The sequence below is a fragment of the Phyllopteryx taeniolatus genome, chromosome 14 (assembly GCF_024500385.1).
Source record: "Phyllopteryx taeniolatus isolate TA_2022b chromosome 14, UOR_Ptae_1.2, whole genome shotgun sequence".
NCBI lineage: Eukaryota > Metazoa > Chordata > Actinopteri > Syngnathiformes > Syngnathidae > Phyllopteryx > Phyllopteryx taeniolatus.
This window is the reverse complement of record NC_084515.1, coordinates 22,668,598-22,688,883: the sequence shown is the minus strand read 5'-3', so window position 1 is coordinate 22,688,883 and position 20,286 is coordinate 22,668,598. Positions and strand designations below refer to the sequence as shown.

At 41.5% G+C, this 20,286-nt stretch overlaps 2 protein-coding genes across 12 annotated transcripts in view; both read left to right on the top strand.

Annotated features, from left to right (window-relative positions):
- Positions 1-4,900, top strand: part of LOC133488791 (elongation of very long chain fatty acids protein 7-like) — a 13,102-nt gene extending 8,202 nt beyond the window's left edge. For 7 of the 10 annotated variants that reach the window (XM_061797122.1, XM_061797123.1, XM_061797126.1 and 4 more), the window contains 3 exons: positions 37-213; positions 2,343-2,599; positions 2,951-4,437. In XM_061797122.1, coding sequence (XP_061653106.1) covers positions 37-213; positions 2,343-2,599; positions 2,951-3,725 — 1,209 coding nt within the window. In that variant the 3' untranslated portion in view covers positions 3,726-4,437. The other 3 variants (XR_009791743.1, XM_061797131.1, XM_061797132.1) reach the window with 3 other exon arrangements.
- Positions 4,762-20,286, top strand: LOC133488792 (elongation of very long chain fatty acids protein 4-like). 2 transcript variants are annotated; one of them, XM_061797133.1, is made up of 8 exons: positions 4,762-4,901; positions 15,694-15,760; positions 15,839-16,026; positions 16,999-17,079; positions 17,212-17,268; positions 17,382-17,496; positions 17,583-17,710; positions 20,054-20,286. In XM_061797133.1, the coding sequence occupies exons 1-8, from the start codon at positions 4,848-4,850 to the stop codon at positions 20,231-20,233; spliced, it is 870 nt and encodes a 289-aa protein (XP_061653117.1). In that variant the 5' UTR covers positions 4,762-4,847; the 3' UTR covers positions 20,234-20,286. The 2 variants fall into 2 exon arrangements, with proteins under 2 accessions (XP_061653117.1, XP_061653118.1); XM_061797134.1 differs by lacking the exon at positions 4,762-4,901 and adding an exon at positions 9,794-10,101.

Sequence of the window (20,286 nt, the reverse complement as noted above, 5' to 3'; positions counted from 1 at the left end):
TCTCACACATTTCCCCTGTTTTCTCTTTCTTTACAGCTTCAGTTTTTCCTGTTAAGCATTCACACTGTTTACAACTTGCTCGCTGATTGTGACTACCCAGACTCCTTGAACTTGATTGGGTTTATCTACGCTCTCACCATCATCGCACTCTTCAGCCACTTTTACTACCGCAGCTACCTCACATCGAAGACCAATGACCTAAGGAAGTGTAAGGTGTGAGAAAGAAATGACTTTTATATATGCATGAGTTGAAGTTAGTTTCATTTGAAAGAGATGTGCCCTACCCAACAGTTTATGTCAGGTGTTTTATGATCTGTTGACTCAAATTATATTCTAGCATGTCTAGAAACAATCTCCATAGAGGACAAAACCACTCATTAATAATTCACGTAATTGCATATCAAAAATAAACAAAGAAATGATCAGAAGGTAAATAAGCCAATCGTTTTTTGTCTATTTTTGGGGTTGCTGAAGCACCCCTAAAATTAATCCCAGCATCCCTAAAATTTGAGAGATTAAAAAATAAATAAATAAAAATTTAACAATGTTGTTTTTAAACAATCTATAGAAGTGTAAAACCATAGCTACAGTACTTGGTTGAAACGTAATATTTTATCAACAAAACTCAAACCAATCCCTCCCACCTCTCCCTGGCTGGGCTCTGAGAACTCTACCTGCGCAGAGAAATACGTTAACTTCCAGTGAGACGTGTAAGTACCTGGCTTAAACCAGGACACTGTATGTTGCACATGTCTTAACTTCAACCACTCAATATCATTCACAGTCGTCGTTTTTGCTACATTTGAATCGTAGGTCACTATTTATGTTGTCAGGTAGGAGTTAGCTGACATTTTTTTCTCGCCGGGAAATGGATCAGGTGGTCAGACAGTACCGCCTGTGCACTCTGCTTGAACTGGAATGAGAGAAGTTAGTTGTTGTGTCATGTGCATGTGATAATATTCAAGCCAAGGTGCTACTGAATGGTAAAATGTACGAAACCGTGAAATTTATCATGCCTGCCTGGGATTTCAGCACCCCTAAACCTCTGATCCTCGAATCACCCCTGAGCCAAAACAATAAATGTTTGCTTTAAACACTAACAAAACATGTCTGTGTTATAACTTTGGATTACATTGTTTAAACCATCTGTGATTGGCTGGCGACCAGTTCAGGGTGTACCCCACCTCTCGCCCGAAGATAGCTGAGATAGGCTCCAGCACGCCTGCGACCCTTGTGAGGATAAAGCGGTACAAAAAATGGATGGATATGAAGCATTTAAGGACGGTCCCTGAGAAGCGAAACCAGTCCCTCGGCCTGTCTACGAGGATGTGATTATCAACAGTATAAAACACGACCACTCACTCTGTGAAATCATGTCAGCTATCTGCGTTTTAACCAATAATCAGAATCAGAATCACTATTCGCCAAATGCATCAGGTAGACAAACAGGAATTTACCTTGGCAATCAGCGCTAAAAAGGACACTTTAAATAATTAAAAACAGGACTAAACAAACAGACACACAATAAATCCACATTAGCTGCAACGAGATATGTACCGGTATACATTTGTTATCGGATTCAGGGGAAGACCAGAACAAAACAAGTGCCGAGCAAGTACATTTCAATATTTTAAGGAATTAAAACTATTGATAAGATTTAATAAAAGATAAAATAATAATAATAATTATATATATATATATATATATATATATATATATATATATATATATATATATATATATAGTCCGATGCAGATGTTCTGAGTAGAGACTGTATGGGAGGTTACTGAGTTTGTGCTTCCTTCCAGGGGGTTGAGTGGGGGATGTCTGTGCCACCAATTTTTGTTGTTGTTTTTTCTTTTTTCTGCTTGTTTAGAATGGAACAGCCTTGGGGGAGGAAAAAAAGGTATTTAGGCATGGCATGGTACCACCTTCCTGAAGGGAGCCTATTGAAAAGGTGGTGCCCAGAGGGGGAGGGATCAGCAGGGATTCTGAAATTCTCTCGTCATTTTCTACTTTTATTGAGGAGTTGGGGAGAGTTTTGGATCACCCTGTTAAAAGCAAAGAAGCGGGGAGTCGCCTGTTGGCTATTTCTCAAGAGACTTTATCTGTCGATCATTATTCCATTTCATTCCACACTGTGGCCGCAGAAAGTGGTTTTGACGACAGGGCACTTTGTGGTCTTTTTCGGCGGGGATTAAATCCTGTTGCAAAAATGAACCGGCAGGTCGAGATGAAACGATTTGGGTGGAGGACCTCATTGGTTTGGCGATAACACTCGGCAATCGACTTTAATAACGTGAACGCGTCAAGAACGTGAACACGAGTGGCGGATGTTCCAGAGTCAGCCAGCATGGGTGACGACGATGGTGGACAACCCCAGATCCGTGCCATCTCCCACTTCTTTGGATCCAGGCTGGAAGCTTCTAACGGGTGACAAGTCCATGGAACTTGGTGGAGGACCGCAGGCGGCCCAGAAATCAGGTAGCCATCTGTCCCGTCTTCTCAGATTGCCAGGAACTTTACGACGTCTTCTCGACTCGTTCAATGGCGGCATCTCCTCGACCTACCTCGAATTCCCAGCGCCACGAGAAGAACTGTGAGTACCCTGTGTCGGTTTTGAAGTGAAAGACTTATTTCATATTTCAGTCCCGGGGCTTATTTTCCTGAATGGTAGCAGCGTGGAGGTCACTGCTTCGGTGGACTCAGGTGCTGATGACTGTTTCGTGGAGTTTTCAGTCGCTAAGTCCCTTAGTTGCTTACTTATACAATTAGAGAAGGCTAAAGAGGTGCACGATCTTAATGGCGATCTGGGTTTACTTTGATGTTGTCACCATCACAAGTGTAGTTTGTGCACCTGTATTATTGGGCCGAACTGGTTTTAAAGACCACAATCCCAACATCAAGATAAGTCAGTTGGAGCTTGTTTTGACATTCTGTTTGCTTCCAGCGCTCCGTACCATAACTCTCAAGACCTGGGGAGGTCGAATCGTCAAACCTGTCTTCTGTACCTACGGAATACCATGAGTAAAGCTGTGAGCTGGATTGAATCATATCTGCATGACCGAACACAATCTGTATCAGTTAACAACTGCAGATCAGAGTCTCTTAGGCTAACCTCTGGAGTCCCTCAGGGATCAATATTGGGCCCCCTTTTATTTAGTCTTTATATCAACGATTTGCCCACTGTTTGCTCTGAAGCAGAGTGCGTAATGTATGCAGACACAGTTTTCTTTGTTCATGGTCGCTCCAAAGATACTGTTGCTGCTAAACTCACTAATACAATGTCCTGTGTCACAACTTGGTTGCAGGAGTGCTGTCTACAGCTAAACGTTTCTAAAACTGTAGGCATGTATCTCACTAAAACAAATAGAGTATCACCTGACCCCGACATACTTGTTAATGGAGAAAAAATGCAAATTGTCAGCCAATACAAATATCTTGGGTTAATAATTGATTCACAGCTTTCCTTTAAAGCCCATATTGACAAATTGTGTAAAAATATCAAATTAAACCTCGCAAATTTTCGTGCAATTCGGAATGAAATGTCAACTGAAGCTGCAAAAATTTACCTGCATTCGATGATTCTTAGTCACTTTAACTATTGCATAACCAGTTGGTCCCAGGCTGGTCAGAATGCAAAAAAACCATTGGAAGTTTTGTACAAACAAGTAATTAAAGTGATGGATAAAAAACCAAGGCACTATCATCACTGTGCAATTTAAAAAAAATACAGTCTTTTAAACTGGGACCGTCTTCACATATTTGCAGATTTAAATTTGATTTATAAAGTACTGCATGATTTGGCCCCAGCTCCTCTGGCTGAGTTCATCAGCCAAAGAAACAGCTCTGAGCGTGTCACTCGAGGCTCTGTCAGAGGTGACTGTCTCATTCCTCTGCGCAGGAGCACTTTCAGTAAGTCAGCCTGGTCAGTGAGGAGCGCTGGTGAGTGGAACTCAGTACCTAAGGAGGTTAAACTGCTTACAACATACAAGGCCTTCACAAAAAAACTGAAAATGTGGCTAGTTAACACCTATAGCTGCCAACACTAAAAGACAAGTATGTTATGTTGTCTTTTTGTTATGATCCAAAAAATTATGGTTTTATTCTCTCTTAATAGTATAGTTTGATTATGTATCCTGTATTATATTGTCTTGTAGATGTATTTTACTGCTTTTTTACATCATGGCCAGGGGACTACAGATGAAAACTAGCCTTCTGGCTAATTCTGGCTTTTTTAACCATGTGTACTTCATGTGTTTTATGAAATTGCATTGTCCCCTTTCAAAAATAAACTGAACTGAAAGTAAGTAAAGACAGAATCTCTCCCGCCGCATCATTCTTATGATTACGCTATCGAGCTAGTTCCCAATGCTTCTTTTACAAGCTATAAAGTTTCAAAACCGCTTGTGTTGGGGCTCATTTGTCCTTCATCCTCCTCAGTAAACATGGGCTTCTTCACTGATAAGAACGATAAGATCGTCCGTCTGTGCATTGACACCGAGGGTCTTAAGGACATAACGGTAAAAAAAAAAAAAAAGTATCTGTTGCCTGTTTTGGACTCTGTCTCCGTTCTGTTACACTCTGCATCCATCTTCACCAAGCTGGACCTGCGTAATGGGTATCATTTGGTGAGGGTTATAGACGATGATGAGTGGAAGGCCACATTTAACACACCTATGGGCCACTTTGATATGCTGTGTGACATGATTGGCCAGTTCTGTTTTGTTGATTTGGATGATATTCTTATTTTTTTCCAGAAACCTCGATGAACACCGGCGACTTGTTCTCTTGGTATTGCAACGTCGTTCAGAGAATCGGTTATATGTCAAAGCCAAAAAATGTGAATGTGTGGAAGGAGTTCCGCACGCCCATGGAAGCCACATCAACTCTCACATCCGGTAAATATAGGGTTGAAGTGTTAGATGGGTAGGGGTGTGTGTTTGCCTGTGTGTGTGTGTGTATGTGTGTGTGTGTGCGTCCATGTGTGTGTGTGTATTCACACTAACAGGACCATCTGGTTTTTTTTTCCTTACATGAAGCTGATAAAGCTGCTGTTGTTTCTCTTCTGTTTGGGAGCATAATATAGGTCAGTACGGTGGCTGACTACAATTATGTAACAATAATTATGGTGACCTCAGTGGTGACCCGCAAAACTTTGACAATAGGTTGCACAGTTTGGTGACCTGAAGCTGCAAATAAATGTGCGCGTGTGTGTTCATACGCATGGGTGTAACGAAGTTTTTACTTTTGTGTTTTTATAAGGCATTTATTAGGAGCATATGGAGGTATGTGTTTTGGGGCGTGTGGGTTCATTCTTTCATCTGTGAATTGTTAGAAGCAAACCAGCCATACTACAATTTTATTCTTTAACACCTGTCGTCGCATGTTTGCATGCACTGTGTGTGGGCTGGTTCTCTTTGAGGTTTGTAACAAAAAAATAAAGTAGCACATTACTTTAAATGTGATACCTTTGAGTCAAAAAAAAAAAAAGAATGAAGGCGAAAACTATGGCATAAAATAAATGCAAATGGTATTGACAAAACTAGCGCAATGCACAGACTAAAGACTAAAAGTGCAAAAGATGTGTATGCATTTAGTAAGCACTAAGCAGCAACTGTGGTGAGGTAAGCCTTACTTTTTCTTTCAAGTAAAAAAATTAATACTGAGATGTGGAAGTTGAAAATCGGCCATGCAATAAAGATTGTTGTCAGGATTTTAATATAATTTTGCTGAATTTTTTAAGTTGTAATGCCCACTATAAATATCACAGAGGCTAAGATACCCATAGCCTCCAGCATTGTGACAAAATAAATTTGATATGATAAACACATACCCGTAGATGATTCTGAGACAGTACAGTGAACTAGTGGATAGCACGTCTGTCTTACAGTCAAAATGTTCAATGTTTAAATCTCGGGTCAGGCCCTCCTGTTTGGAGTTAACATTTTTTCTTCGTGCTTGCGTGGGCCCTCCGACTACCTCCCATGTTTAAAAAAAAAAAAATGCATGTTAGGTCAGTTGAATACTAAATTGCCCATCGGTGCGAATTTGAGTTTGTATGGTTGTTTGTCGATGTGTGCTTTGTGATTGACCAAATTGTCCATCCATCCATCCATCTTTTGAACCTCTTATCTTCACTAGGGCCGCGGGTGTGCTGGCACCTAGGGGGCGTACACCCTGAACTGGTCGCCAGCCAATCGCAGGGCATATAGAAACAAACAACCATTCGTACTCACATTCACACCTACTGACAATTTAGAGTATTTTACCCAATTACCCTACCATGCATGTTTTTGGAATGTGGGAGGAAACCAGAATACCGACAGAAAACCAACGCAGGCACGGGGATAATATGGAAACTCCCTCCACACAGGCGAGTTTAGAATGTGGAATGGACCTTGGAGTTGGTGAATCTAAAACACTTTAACTACACACGTGTTCCCTTGTTTGCGGGCTGTTTCGCTCCATCTCTTTGTTTGATTTGGGGCAAGAGTTCATCCTGAGGTGTTTAAGTGTTTGCTTGGGTCAACGGGACAGCAAGGATACAACAGAAGTAAGCAGTTATGGTTGGGCTGTGGTTTTTTTTTAAGAAATATATATTTTTTCTTAAATGTCAATTCTAATACATTTGCATTCTTTTATAAGAGTGTCCAGTGTCCGAAATCTGCTGCTGCTCATTGCAGTCTAACAAGCAAATATGTAATTTTGACTACTGTTACAGATCAATGATGATACTGTAAGTTTACAGCACACAGGCAGAGCTAACAATTGATCAACAGTCCCTAGCCATTGACAGGCTTCAAACAGGATGTTCTCAGAGGGATATGGCCAGTTTAGTGTGTCATAAGCAGGTTGCAACAGAGGTACAGAGAGACTGGAAGAGTCAAAGAAAGTCTCAGAAGTGCTCACTGGAAAATAAAGAAAAAACAACAAACACTTGTTGTGAATGTTCATATTAAGCCTTTGAGCGCCTCGTTCGAGAACAGCAAGTCGTGTATAGATACTAAAACACAGTTTGAAAACAGTGGAAAATGTCCACGCAAATGTTGATAGAATGCCACCAAGATCACCAGGTTATAGTGCATTTTACTAACTTTTTGTGACGAGTGTAAATCAACTTAAGACGAGAACCGGACAAAGTTGAGACACACCTTCACAGGACACACACACAACGTGGAAGAGGAAAGGTGATTGGTGAAAACATGAGGGCAGATGCAGGAGCACGCTGACAGAACACAGGTGAAGCTAATAATGAGACACGGGCAGGAAAACAGCAGAACAGCAATACGGACAATCAAAACTGCCGAATAAATTCTCGGTACCCCCCTAGCTACCCTTGAGGACTTGCACACTGCCAGAACTAAGACAAACGCATGCAAAATCCTCTTGGACACTCCACATCCTGGTCACCACTTCGTCCAGTTCCTTCCCTCAAGTAGGCCCTATCGAACAATGCAAACTAGAACTAGCAGACATTCCAACAGCTTCTTCCCTCTTGCCATTAACTTCTTAAACAGTAAACCTCCAATTCCATTGTAAAATGCTGCCAATTTTGTCTTGAGATTGTTGTCACATCTATGTCGGGCCAATAATATTCGTGTACTCACTGTAGTAGTCTCGCTACTCTGCACTATTTGCATATTTGTGGTTGACCAATACTGGCCACTCATGTGCTTGAGAAGTATCTGCACCATTTGCACAATTGACATTGTTCCAGATTATTTTACTACTAGTCACTTTAAACTGCTTATATTTCTTGAAGTCTCTGCGCCATTAGCACAATGGTCACTGTACCAGACTATTGGTCTATTAGTCATTTCAAACTGCTCTAAATTGCTCTAGGACTCGGCATGATTTGCACAATGGTCAAAAAATAAAAAATAAATGTATCGGCATTACCACATTACTGGTAACCTTTAATTGCTCAGTGACTCTCTGTACTGTGTTTTTATGTTTTTATGTGTCAAAAGTATTTTCTGTCAAATGGCTGTCTGTTGTCGTACTAGAGCGGCTCCAACTACCGAAGACAAATTCCTTGTGTGTTTTTGGCATACTTGGCAAAAAACGATGATTCTTATTCTGAATACAGACAATACTAAAGAAGGCAATCACAGTCTAAATACCGTAGAAGCCCTAGCAGAAATCTCAGTACAAGATGAGAACCATAACATATACTTAACTATTAAAAGTCCATTACAATAAAGTAAAAGAAATACCTGTGTTTGTGGGTTTGGTATGGAGGCATGAAATTAGATGTATTTATTTATTTATTTATTTTTAATGGTTATCTTTGGCGGCACGGTGGAGACTGGTTAGAGCGTCTGCATCACAGTTCTGAGGTCCGGGGTTCAATCCCCGGCCCCGCCTGTGTGGAGTTTGCATGTTCTCCCCGTGCCTGCGTGGGTTTTCTCCGGGCACTCCGGTTTCCTCCCACATCACAAAAAATGCATGAATTGGAGACTCTAAATTGCCCGTAGGTGTGAATGCGAGTGCGAATGGTTGTTTGTTTGTATGTGCCCTGCGATTGGCTGGCAACCAGTTCAGGGTGTACCCCGCCTCCTGCCCGATGATAGCTGGGATAGGCTCCGGCACGCCCGTGACCCTAGTGAGGAGAAGCGGCTCAGAAAATGGATGGATGGATGGATTTTCACGTTGTTTCTGAAGCAGTCATCTACGGAATATGATTAATTAATATGTGGTTTTACTGGCCTAACTTATTCTCCCAATTTTATATACCTGCCGATTACTTTTAGTATTTTTCTAAATAAAGAAATGTTTTATGCCGTTTATCGTGTTCACGGTTGCCGGGAGCAGGAGTCAATCCCAGGTGAAAGTAAGACTACACCCTGAATTATTCACACGTTAGTCACAGGGCAGAATATTATGATTATTTCCTTTATTAATATTGGGACAAATGTTTTGAAGTACCCTCCCAGAGCAGATTGTATTTCATCTTGGAGGTTGCACAGATTTTGTCGAGATATTAGAAAACTGATTTTCATTGTAATATTTTAGTGGCTTTGTTGTATTTTAGCAGCTTCATTGTAGCAGAGCTGACCAAAACAACAACAAACAATGACCACTGAGGTAAGGTAAATTTAAACTCAAATGTATTCTGTCAGATGTAATTTCGAAACTAAGAACAAAGAACTGTTAGGTCATTCTGATGTGATGTGTCTGATGTGTACAACGGGATTCCTGTATGGGAGGAACATTCCATTATGTGGGGTTTGCTGACTCTTATCGAGTTTTTCCACTTCCTGCATAAGATGTATTCAATGTATTATACTAACTTTCTTGAATGTCTTGTGCAAAACAGAACACATCATATAAACGTAGTTTGAAGCATGATGAGAGAGTTCATTACCATTATTGTATGCAATGTAATCTGAGTACAGTTTTTGTTATATTCTCACTAGTTACAATTTGAATCTGAATATAGTACAGAGCATCACAAATGCTTCAGTTTGGATTGACAATGACAGAGCGATATTCAGTTTCAGAATCATCGAGATTGGTTAAGTACAACTAAGGAATTTGTCACTGGTAGTTGATTTCACTAAAATAAAATATACAGCACACTTTAATTAAGCATTGCTGTAGAATACACTGGTGTACTATAGTTCTGCATCACATACTATTTCTTATATTTTAGTGACATTATTTATATGTGGGTGACACGCATTTTTGTCTAACACGCAAAAAACAATACCACGCCTTCCCCATGAATGTGCTTTGTAATGCCACAGGTATGTAAGGTTAGAGCACTACTCAGAACATTTTTAGACTTGTCCAGTCATCGTATGTTTGGTGTAGTCTGTGAACTGGATTAAATGATCACTATTATGTTTATATTGTAATGCTGAATATTGCGGAAAGTAGTGAAACATCAACTCTTTTAGCTTCAAATAGAACGGTTGAAAGTGTGCCAACGTGCTCAGGCAGTCACTATGAGGTAATATGCCAGGGTTATTGTTGCTAAACAGGAAATGCTTCTTTGAGAAGTTGGATTACCACGGTATAGTTGTAGACGTTGGATCATGAGTTTAACTGGTGCTGGAACTGAAGAGGAAACCAACAGTAACCACCTGAATGGCGGTAGGTCCTCCTGCTTAACAGTATACATTAAAAGCCTCATAGGGAAACAATAGATTTGATGGCATTGATCTTGCACAGGTTGCTAATGGTATTAGTAAGCTGTAGGTATGTTCCACTGTGACAAACTGTTCACTGATCAACAGCCGGGGGTATACATTTGGTCTGCAGGTTAACTGTCATCTCATTTTACAACCTCAATTCCAATGAAGTTGGGACATTGTGTTAATGATAAATAAAAACAGAATACAATGATTTGCAAATCATGTTTGACCTATATTGAATTGAATACACAAAGACAAGATATTCAGTGTTCAAACTGATAAACTTTATTGTTTTTAGCAAATAATCATTGACTTAGAATTTTATGGCTGCAACATGTTCCAAAAAAGGTAGGACAGGGTCATGTTTACCACTGTGTTACATCACCTTTTCTTTTAACAACATTCAATAAACGTTTGGTAACTGAGGACACTAATTGTTGAAGCTTTGTAGGTGGAATGCTTTCCCATGCTTGCTTGATGAACAGAAGAAGAAGAATCACCTTTTATTGTCATGAATATGCATGCATGCACATGAAATTTGTTCTCTGCATTTAACCTATCACAGTGAACACATACACATGTTAGTGGAACACACTGGAGCAGGGGGCAGCTGAAGCCCGGGGAGCATTTCGGGGTATCAGTGTCTTGCTCAAGGACACCACAGCTGTGAGTCCGGGGGATGTTGGCGGATGGTCCAGTCAGGGTCTTGAACCTAGGTCCCCCACGGTGGCAGGCAATGATTTTAACCATTGGGCCACGGCTGCTTAAGCTGTTCAATAGTCCGGGGTCTCTGTTGTCGTATTTTACCCTTCATAATCCGCCACACATTTTCAATGGAAGATAGGTAAGGACTGCAGGCAGGCCAGTCTAGTACCAGCACTCCTTTACTACGAAGCCACACTGTTGTAACCCGTGCAGAATATGGTTTGGCATTGTCTTGCTGAAATAAGCAGGGACGCCAGTCCATGAAAAAGACGTTGCTTGGATGGCAGCATATGTTTCTCCAAAACCTGTATGTACCATTCAGCATTAATGGTGCCTTCACAGATGTCTGAATTACCCATGCCATTGGCACTAACACAGCCCCATACCATCACAGATGCTGTCTTTTGAACTTTGCGTCCATAACAGTCCGGATGGTTCTTTTCCTCTGGCCTTGGGGACACGACGTCCATAATTTTCCAAAACAATTTGAAATGTGGACTCGTCGGACCACAGAACACTTTTCCACTTTGCATCTCCCTGCGATTGGCTGGCAACCAGTTCAGGGTGTACCCCGCCTCCTGCCCGATGACAGCTGGGATAGGCTCCAGCACGCCCGCGACCCTAGTGAGGAGAAGCGGCTCAGAAAATGGATGGATGGATGGATCTTAGATGAGCTCGGGCCCAGAGAAGTCGGCGGCGTTTCTGGGTGTTGTTGATAAATGGCTTTTGCTTTGCATAGTAGAGTTTCAAGTTGCACTTACGGCTGTAGCACCAAACTGTATTTACTGACATTGGTTTTCTGAAGTGTTCCTGAGCCCATGTGGTGATATCCTTTACACATTGAATTCGGTTTTTGATGCAGTGCCGCCTGAGGGATCGAAGGTCACCGGCATTCAATGTTGGTTTTCAGCCTTGCCGCTTATCTGCAGTGATTTCTCCAGATTCTCTGAACCTTCTGATGATATTATGGACCGTAGATAATGAAATCCCTAAATTCCTTGTAATTGTACATTGAGGAACATTGTCCTTAAACTGTTCGACTATTTTATCACGCACTTGATCACAAAGAGGTGAACCTTGCCCCATCTTTGATTGTGAATAACTGAGCAATTCAGGGAAGCTTCTTTTATACCCAATCATGGCACCCACCTGTTCCCAATTAGTCTGTTCACCTGTGGGAGGTTCCAAACAGGTGTTTGATGAGCATTCCTCAACTTTCTCAGTCTTTTTTGCCACCTGTCCCAGCTTTTTTGGAACGTGTTGCAGCCATAAAATTCGAAGTTAATGATTATTTGCTAAAAACAATAAAGTTTATCAGTTTGAACATTAAATATCTTGTCTTTGTTGTGTATTCAATTAAATATAGGCTGAACATGATTTGCAAATTATCGTATTCTGTTTTTATTTATGTTTAACACAACGTCCCAATTTCATTGGAAATAGGGTTGTAGAAGGTTGCCGGAGGATTTTCTTCTACTTTTCATAAACATTAGGTTTATGTTTTCTTGGTTCATGTTCAAAATAATTTTGTATAAATTTTGTGTTTTAATATTAGGGATAGGCATTTTTTCAAAGTATTCATAAATTATAAATATAAATTGTTAATCAAGACAAGGCGGCATGGTGGCCGACTGGTTAGAGCGTCAGCCTCACAGTTCTGAGGACCCGGGTTCAATCCCGACTGTGTGGAGTTTGCATGTTCTCCCCGTGCCTGCGTGGGTTTTCTCCGGGCACTCCGGTTTCCTCCCACATCCCAAAAACATGCATAAATTGGAGACTCTAAATTGCCCGTAGGTGTGACTATGAGTGCGAATGGTTGTCTGTTTGTATGTGCCCTGTGATTGGCTGGCAACCAGTTCAGGGTGTACCCCGCCTCCTGCCCGATGACAGATGGGATAGGCTCCAGCACGCCCGCGACCCTAGTGAGGATAAGCGGCTCAGAAAATGGATGGATGGATGGATAATCAAGACAATGGTAAAGTTCAATCAATCACTGTATTGATTGCCTCGTAACTGACTGGAGACCCATTCAGTGTATAGTCCATATTTCCCCCAAAGTCAGCTGGGATAAATTCCATCTCCCCACGACAGAAAAAGATAAGCGGTATTGAAAATTAATGGATAGATAATTTATATATTCATTCATCCATTCATTTTCCTCCACTCATCCGAGGTCGGGTCGCGGGGGCAGCAGCTTAAGGAAGGAAGTCCAGACTTACCTCTCCCTAGCCACTTCGTCCAGCTCTTCAGGGGGATCCCGAGGCGTTCCTAAGCCAGCCGAGAGACGTAGTCTCTCCAGCGTGTCCTGGGTGGTCCCCGGGGCCTCCTCCCGGTGTGACCTGGCCGGAACACCTCACCAGGGCGGCATCTGGAAGCCATCCTAATCAGATGCCTGAGCAACGCCTTGACTCTGAGCCCCTCCTGGATGACTGAGTTTCTCACCCTATCTCTCAGGGAGTGCCCGGACACCTTGCGGGGGAAACGCATTTCGGCCGCTTGTATCTGCAATCTTATTCTTTGAGTCACGACCCACAGCTTGTAACCATATGTAAGGGTAGGAACATCGATTGACCGGTAAATCGAGAGCTTTGCCTTCAGGCTAAGCGCCTTCTTCACCACGACAGACCCATACAGTGTCCACATCACTGCATACGCTGCACCGATCTGCCTGTCGATCCCCCACTCCATTCTTCCCTCACTCGTGGCCAAGACCCCGAGAAACTTGAACTCCTCCACTTGGGGCAGGAACTCCTCACTGACCCAGAGAGGCCACTCCACCCTTTTGTGAATGTGGATCATGGCCTGAGATTTGGAGATACTGATTTTCATCCCAGCCGCTTCACACTCAGCTGTGAACCGTTCCAGCCAGAGTTGGTGATCACGGTTTGATGAAGCCCTGAGAACCACATCATCTGCAAATCTCCACTACTCCATGGCCTCACCGAACTCCTCCCACATCCACGTTTTGCCTCAGCGACCACCAAAGCTGCGTTCTGGTTGGCCGGCCAGTACCCATCAGCTGCCTCCGGAGTCCCACAGACCAAAAAGGCCTGATAGGACTCTTTCAGCTTGACAGCATCCCTCACCGCCGGTGTCCACCAACGGGTTCGGGGATTGCCGCCACGACAGGCATCGACAACCTGATGGCCACAGGTCCGGTCGGCCACCTCAACAATGGAGGCACGGAACATGGTCCACTCAGACTCAATGACCCCGCCCCTCCCGGGACGTGGGTGAAGTTCTGTTGGAGGTAGGAGTTGAATCTACTTCTGACAGGGGACTTTGCCAGACGTCCCCAACAGACCCTCACAATACACTTGGGTCTGCCGGACTGGCATCTTTCCCCACCATCGAATTGCTGGTTGTAGCCAAGCAGTGCACTCCAATTTGCATCAATGCCCATGAGACGTGTGAAGTGGTGTTTCACACATCTGCTTCACTGTTGAGATGTCCTAGGTTCAAATCTTTGATCAGTGCTTCCTATGTGGAGTTTACATTTTCTAGCCAAGTAACCATGCTTCTGTGGGTACTCCAGCTTCCTCCCATAGGTGTGATATTTTTCTATATGTACCCTGCGATTGACAAAGTTACAATTGTCCAACTCCGTCCTAACTATTTTCCCTCAGTTTCATCTTTTAGAGACATCCGATAATCGGGCCTTACCAGGAGTTATCAGACTCACCAGTATCAGCACAGATTCACATGATTTGGTTCACTAGCTGGAGTTTGTAGTTAACACTTACTCAACTGAACCAGACTATTTTAGTGAGTAACTGTCACGAATGGAGAGGAGTTGAGAGCAGGCGGAGGCAGATAGGTTATGATGAACAGTTTATTATGGAAGGTAATGGAGGTGGTCCTAGGTGCATTGGCAGGCAGTGGCAAGGACAGGCAGCTGCTTTGGCGGCGTGGTGGCAGGATTGACGTAGATCAGGAACACGGGGCGAAACACTGAGAAGGAGGAGAGACACAGGAGTTATTAAAGGGGACGAGGAATAGTGTGGTTTATGCGAGGGACGTGGGCTGTGGTACCGCTTGGAGAAGCTGCAATACTTTGGCGAGGATTTCTGGGATCAGGCAGGCTTATATGCAGGTGGTGACGAGGGCTGATGGGTGACAGGTGCGCGGCTTGAGGAAGGTGCTAGAAAGAGAGAGGGCAGGGACGAGAGAGGGCGCAAAGCACCACCCAGGCTCCGACAATAGTACTGCAGGGCAGTTCATGACAGTCCATAAAATGAACTGAGTTTACCATCAATATTCTGATAATAATATTGTCTTTGTGATGTAATATACTGTAATAGATGCAAAAATTGTTGCTCTATTTTGTATGTCTAAAATGTTAGAACAAGATTGCATAACACCTGAAAGCTTCATTTAAAACACAAAGGGACGCAAAAGAGCCTGTGAGAGACGACCCAAACAATAGATGGAAGCGCACTTGTCAGTGTTGAGGACAATTTGTCCATTGTCAAGAGACTCTTATGTTCTTGGACATGCAGTTACATTTCAATAAATTAGAATAGTGTCAAAAGCTTAATTTAGAGATGAACTACACACACACAGTGAAATATTTCATGATTTTTTTTCAAATATATGTTTAATTTTGATGATTATGGATTTTCCCAAGTGTTGAATGAATCTGTATAATATATCAGGACTTGAGTACTGAAATAAATGAACTTTTCTACCATATTCTAATTTATTGGGATGTACCTGTATGTCAAATACTGCATGTAGCGTGGGGTATTTAGAGAACATTCCATCCTAAATACAGTACTTACATTTATTTGTATTAATTGCTTTCTTGCTTTATAGCACAATAATTATTGTTTCTATTCCAATTCAGGGTTTTCAGGAGCTCACCATTTGGCAAAAAGCCCAGTTTTATTACCAGAGAATGCTTGAAAATGGAGGTATGCTTTCATTTGAACTTTCTTTTGGCACAAACATATTGTTAGGAAATGTTCTTGATTTACGTTTTTTCTGTCTAGATAAGAGGATAGAAAACTGGCTGCTGGTCTACTCCCCGGCACCCGTCGCCGTTATAGTTATGTGCTACCTGGTCCTTGTTTGGGTCGGGCCAAAGCTGATGGCAAAGAAGGAGCCCTTCAACCTCCAACTTGTCTTGATAGTTTACAATTTCACTATGGTTTGCCTGTCTGCATACATGTTATATGAGGTACTGATATATGACGTTTATCCATTTATTCTCAACTCTCAACAAAAATGGAAACATAGGCGAACCCAAATAGGGGGTTTGGAGCAAAACATACAGACAACAAATACACGCCCCTTCAATAATATCAGAAAGAGTTACTGGTAGGTCAAATTCCTTTATTTTTGCTGTAGACTAAAAACAATTGAGTATGTAATTCTAAGGGTGACTGTAAGGCAATAGATGAACTTTTATCCTTAGGTATTTACATCTGAATCAAACACAAAACCTAAAAGATACAGGAGCAATGTTCGTTTGCATCCACCACTTTTTCCTGTGAGCAAATATTGGAACATATGAATGACAGGGTGTTTTGTTACTGAGGTGTTGTTAGAATGATAATTCAAACACAATGTCCCTACTCAATTTCAGATTTGGGTTTTGCCTTTAAAAACTACATTAGGATCATCCCCTTTCCGCCAAAAACCTTGGTCTCACGTCGTGACGTATGCTCTGACCTCTTTGTTCTGGTCAGAACCCGAGCAGCAGCATTCTGAATGAGCTGTAGCTGTTTAATGCTCTAAATTGAAGACTCTAAATTGCCCGTACGTGTGAATGTGAGTGCGAATGGTTGTTTGTTTCTATGTGCCCTGCGATTGGCTGGCGACCAGTTCAGGGTGTTCCCTGCCTCTCGCCCGAAGCTAACTGGGATAGGCTCCAGCGAGCCCGCGACCCTTGTGAGGATAAGCGGTACAGAAAATGGATGGAGGGATGGACAACTGACATGCAGTGAACATTTAATTTCTTCCTCTTTTATTATTAATATATTAGATTTGTATATACTGTATATATTGCCACTGTAGCCATGTTGTTCCATTTCCTGTTATTATGCTGAAGTTGAACAAAAACATAACTGTTCCCTTTATATTAGTGTTGCGTGTCCTTTCGTAAGGAAGACGTGAGAGTTGGGCTGAAAGGCAAGTTCTGTCTTTGCAGTTTACGGCAGCTTCCTGGATGGCTCGTTACAGTCTGCTGTGCCAGCCAGTCGACTACAGCGACAGTCTACTGGCCATGAGGGTAATACTGTCCCCTAAATAGCACACTTCTTTCCTACGTATCGTCAGATTTTCAAAGTCTGTGCCTAATTCACTGCTAAATAGATTGACACGAGACTAATACCAATTTCATGTGTCCGACCGTGTTGTACAGATGGCCAGAGTGTGCTGGATGTTTTACCTCTCCAAATATGTAGAGTTCTGTGACACAGTGAGTATGACAGTCACATTATTGTTGCTGGTTTAAATATATTGACACAAATTAAGTGAGCAGCCATCTATTTATGCAAGCGGCTAATGCTAGTGCCGTTTCCCTTAAATCAGATGTTTTTCATATTGAGGAAAAAGAACAGCCAGCTGACCTTCCTCCATGTCTACCATCACAGCACCATGATCTTGAACTGTTGGCTGGGGTTAAAGTACACGCCAGGTGGCCAGTGTGAGTAAAAATACAAATCCTAAAAGCTAACACAAGATTTGGTATCTACCGATGTACTCATTAGGCTATGTCCTATGTGCCCAAAGCTTTCATGAGTGGCCTGGTCAACTCCCTGGTTCATGTGGCGATGTATCTCTATTATGGTCTTTCAGCGTTTGGACCACGTATGACCAAATATCTCTGGTGGAAAAACTACCTCACCATCTTACAGCTGGTTAGTATTAATGTATCAGTGTGTATGCTTTAAATTTTCATAAACTCGGCTTTTATATATATATATATATATCGCAATAAATTCTATCTCCCGGATGCGTCTGAATGTGGTGTTTTTTGAAGCTGTGACTCCCGCCTCGTTACACTTTTTCTGAATCTCTGCTAGATTCTTGAATCTTTTCTTTTTGATAATTTGCTGAAACCCACGGTCATCTCTTTTGCTGCTGTATCTTCTCCTGCCACATTTTGTCCTTCCACTAGATTTTCCATTGATATGCTTGGACACAGCACTCTGTGAACAGCCCGCCTCCTTAGCTAGGAACTTTTGTGGTTTACCCATCCTATGGCGGGTATCAGTGATGGTCTTCTGGCCAGTTGTCAAGTCTGCAGTCTTCCCCATATTGAACCCAACTGAGACAATTGAACCAAACTGAAGCAATTTAATGACACATGGGGAAATGTGTGCAGGTGCTTTGAATTTTGTAGATGATAAGTGTGTGACACTCAGTTGAAAACATTTATGGCCTGCAAAATTTGGGCTGATTTCTTCATCTGGTGAAATTTTCAGGTTGGGAAGCTTAAATTATGTGCAAATAAACAGATAAATACTTGAATTTTTTTAAATTGGTGGCCCTGAATCTATAATTTATGAAAGTTTAACTTTTTGAATGGAATTATGGAAATAAACTTTTCCATGATATAAATTTTTTTTGGAAAGGGTCTGTATATATATATATATATATATATATATATATATATATATATATATATATATATATAGTTGCTCTGTTAAATGTGTGTATATATATATGTGTGTGTAAATATTAAATACAAATGTTAAATGTTCACTCTAAATGTTTTGGGTGGAACTAAATAGTTTCGATAGTATGCAAATACACACTCCCAAAAAAACAGAAGTACCAAAGTAAAAGTTGTGTGTTTTGTAGTGTCAAAAACTTATACAAAGCATCTTATACAGGGAATTGAGCCATTAGACATAGATTTCAGGTCGCTAGTTAGGAGAAAGCAAGCATTCTGAGGCGGGCAGGCCAGATACAGTCATTATGGATATTAGAGTTGCCTGCACAAAGTAAACATAGTCTATAGTTCCTCAAGGAGCCATTGTTCAGTTAGGGAGTTATCAATTATTAGCCCATATGCAAAACTTGTTTTCGATAATGAGCTGTACTGCTTGTCTCGTAGCTTGATGTGTGACTACCTCCTGATTAGGTGGTCATTGTTCTTATAGTCGCAGTGGCAGCTCGACGCCACTAACTCCTGGACCATCTGTTCTCTTTTGACAATGCTGACTGCTGCAGTTTGTCTTCTGTATGGCAGCATCATATAGGTCAGTATGGAGGGCCGTAGCCATTATGTAACAATAATTGTGGTGACCCGCAAATAGTCTTCATTGACAGTTGGCTGCACAATTTCATGACCTAAAGCTGTGTTAATACTTGTGTATTGTTGTTTTACTTTTGTTTTTTTACGCGGCATTTTCTGAGGGGCATGGGATGGTGTGCCTATTTTGGATATATCCACTGTATTTTGGCATTTACAGTATTCTTTTGTATATAGAGACATATACTGTACATATATACAGATAGATTGATAGATTTTAGGTGTTGTCTTGGCTTTCCATGCCTTTTTGCCTCCCTTTCTTCACGCATTTAATACTTTTCCCCTGTCATTTCACATCTTTACACACAACTTAAGTTTCTGATCTTATTTATTCTACTTTCTTTGTATGAATGGATTATTTGGGTTGTACCCAATATCTGGTGAAATTTTCAGGTCAATAGCACCTTTGGAAGTATATTTAGTGAGAAAAATGGTGACGTGTTAAATACTTATTCCAGCTGCTGTATACACACACACACACATACATAATGTATTTACTATTATGTGTCCCAGATGAAATTTCATGATTTGCAACATGTTTTCTGAATATGCTAATGCAACACAGCACATATTTCCAGCCTACTCTTGAATCTCATCTTAATCAGGTTTATGAAAAAAAGTTTGCAATTTAGTCTCCCTCAATAGGAGCAATGCTACGGCAGATTTGACATGGCTCACTGCTACACAACTACTGCAAGTAAGCACATGCTCCATAATCATGGTATACAGCCATATGTAATATCCGTATACGATGTGATACAATACGATAAAACAAAACAAATAAGGCACTGCACAAATGTCACAGCAAATGTTTACAGCAAATGCTGTAAATGTTCTGTACTGATAAGAAACCGATCTTACGCCTTTGTCCTTTGTGATTGGATTTTAGTCATGACTTTGTTTACGATTTCATACATTTCCCCTGTTTTCTCTCTCTTTACAGCTTCAGTTTTTCCTGGTAACCATGCACACTGTTTACAACTTGTTCGCTGACTGTGACTACCCTGACTCCTTGAACTTGTTTGTGTCTATCTACGCTCTCACCCTCATCGCACTCTTCAGTCATTTTTACTACCACAGCTACCTCAAGTCGAAGACCAACCTAAGGAAATGTAAGGAGTGAGAAAGAAAAATGACTTTTATCTGTGCACGGAGGAGAGAATGGGTGAGAGTGAG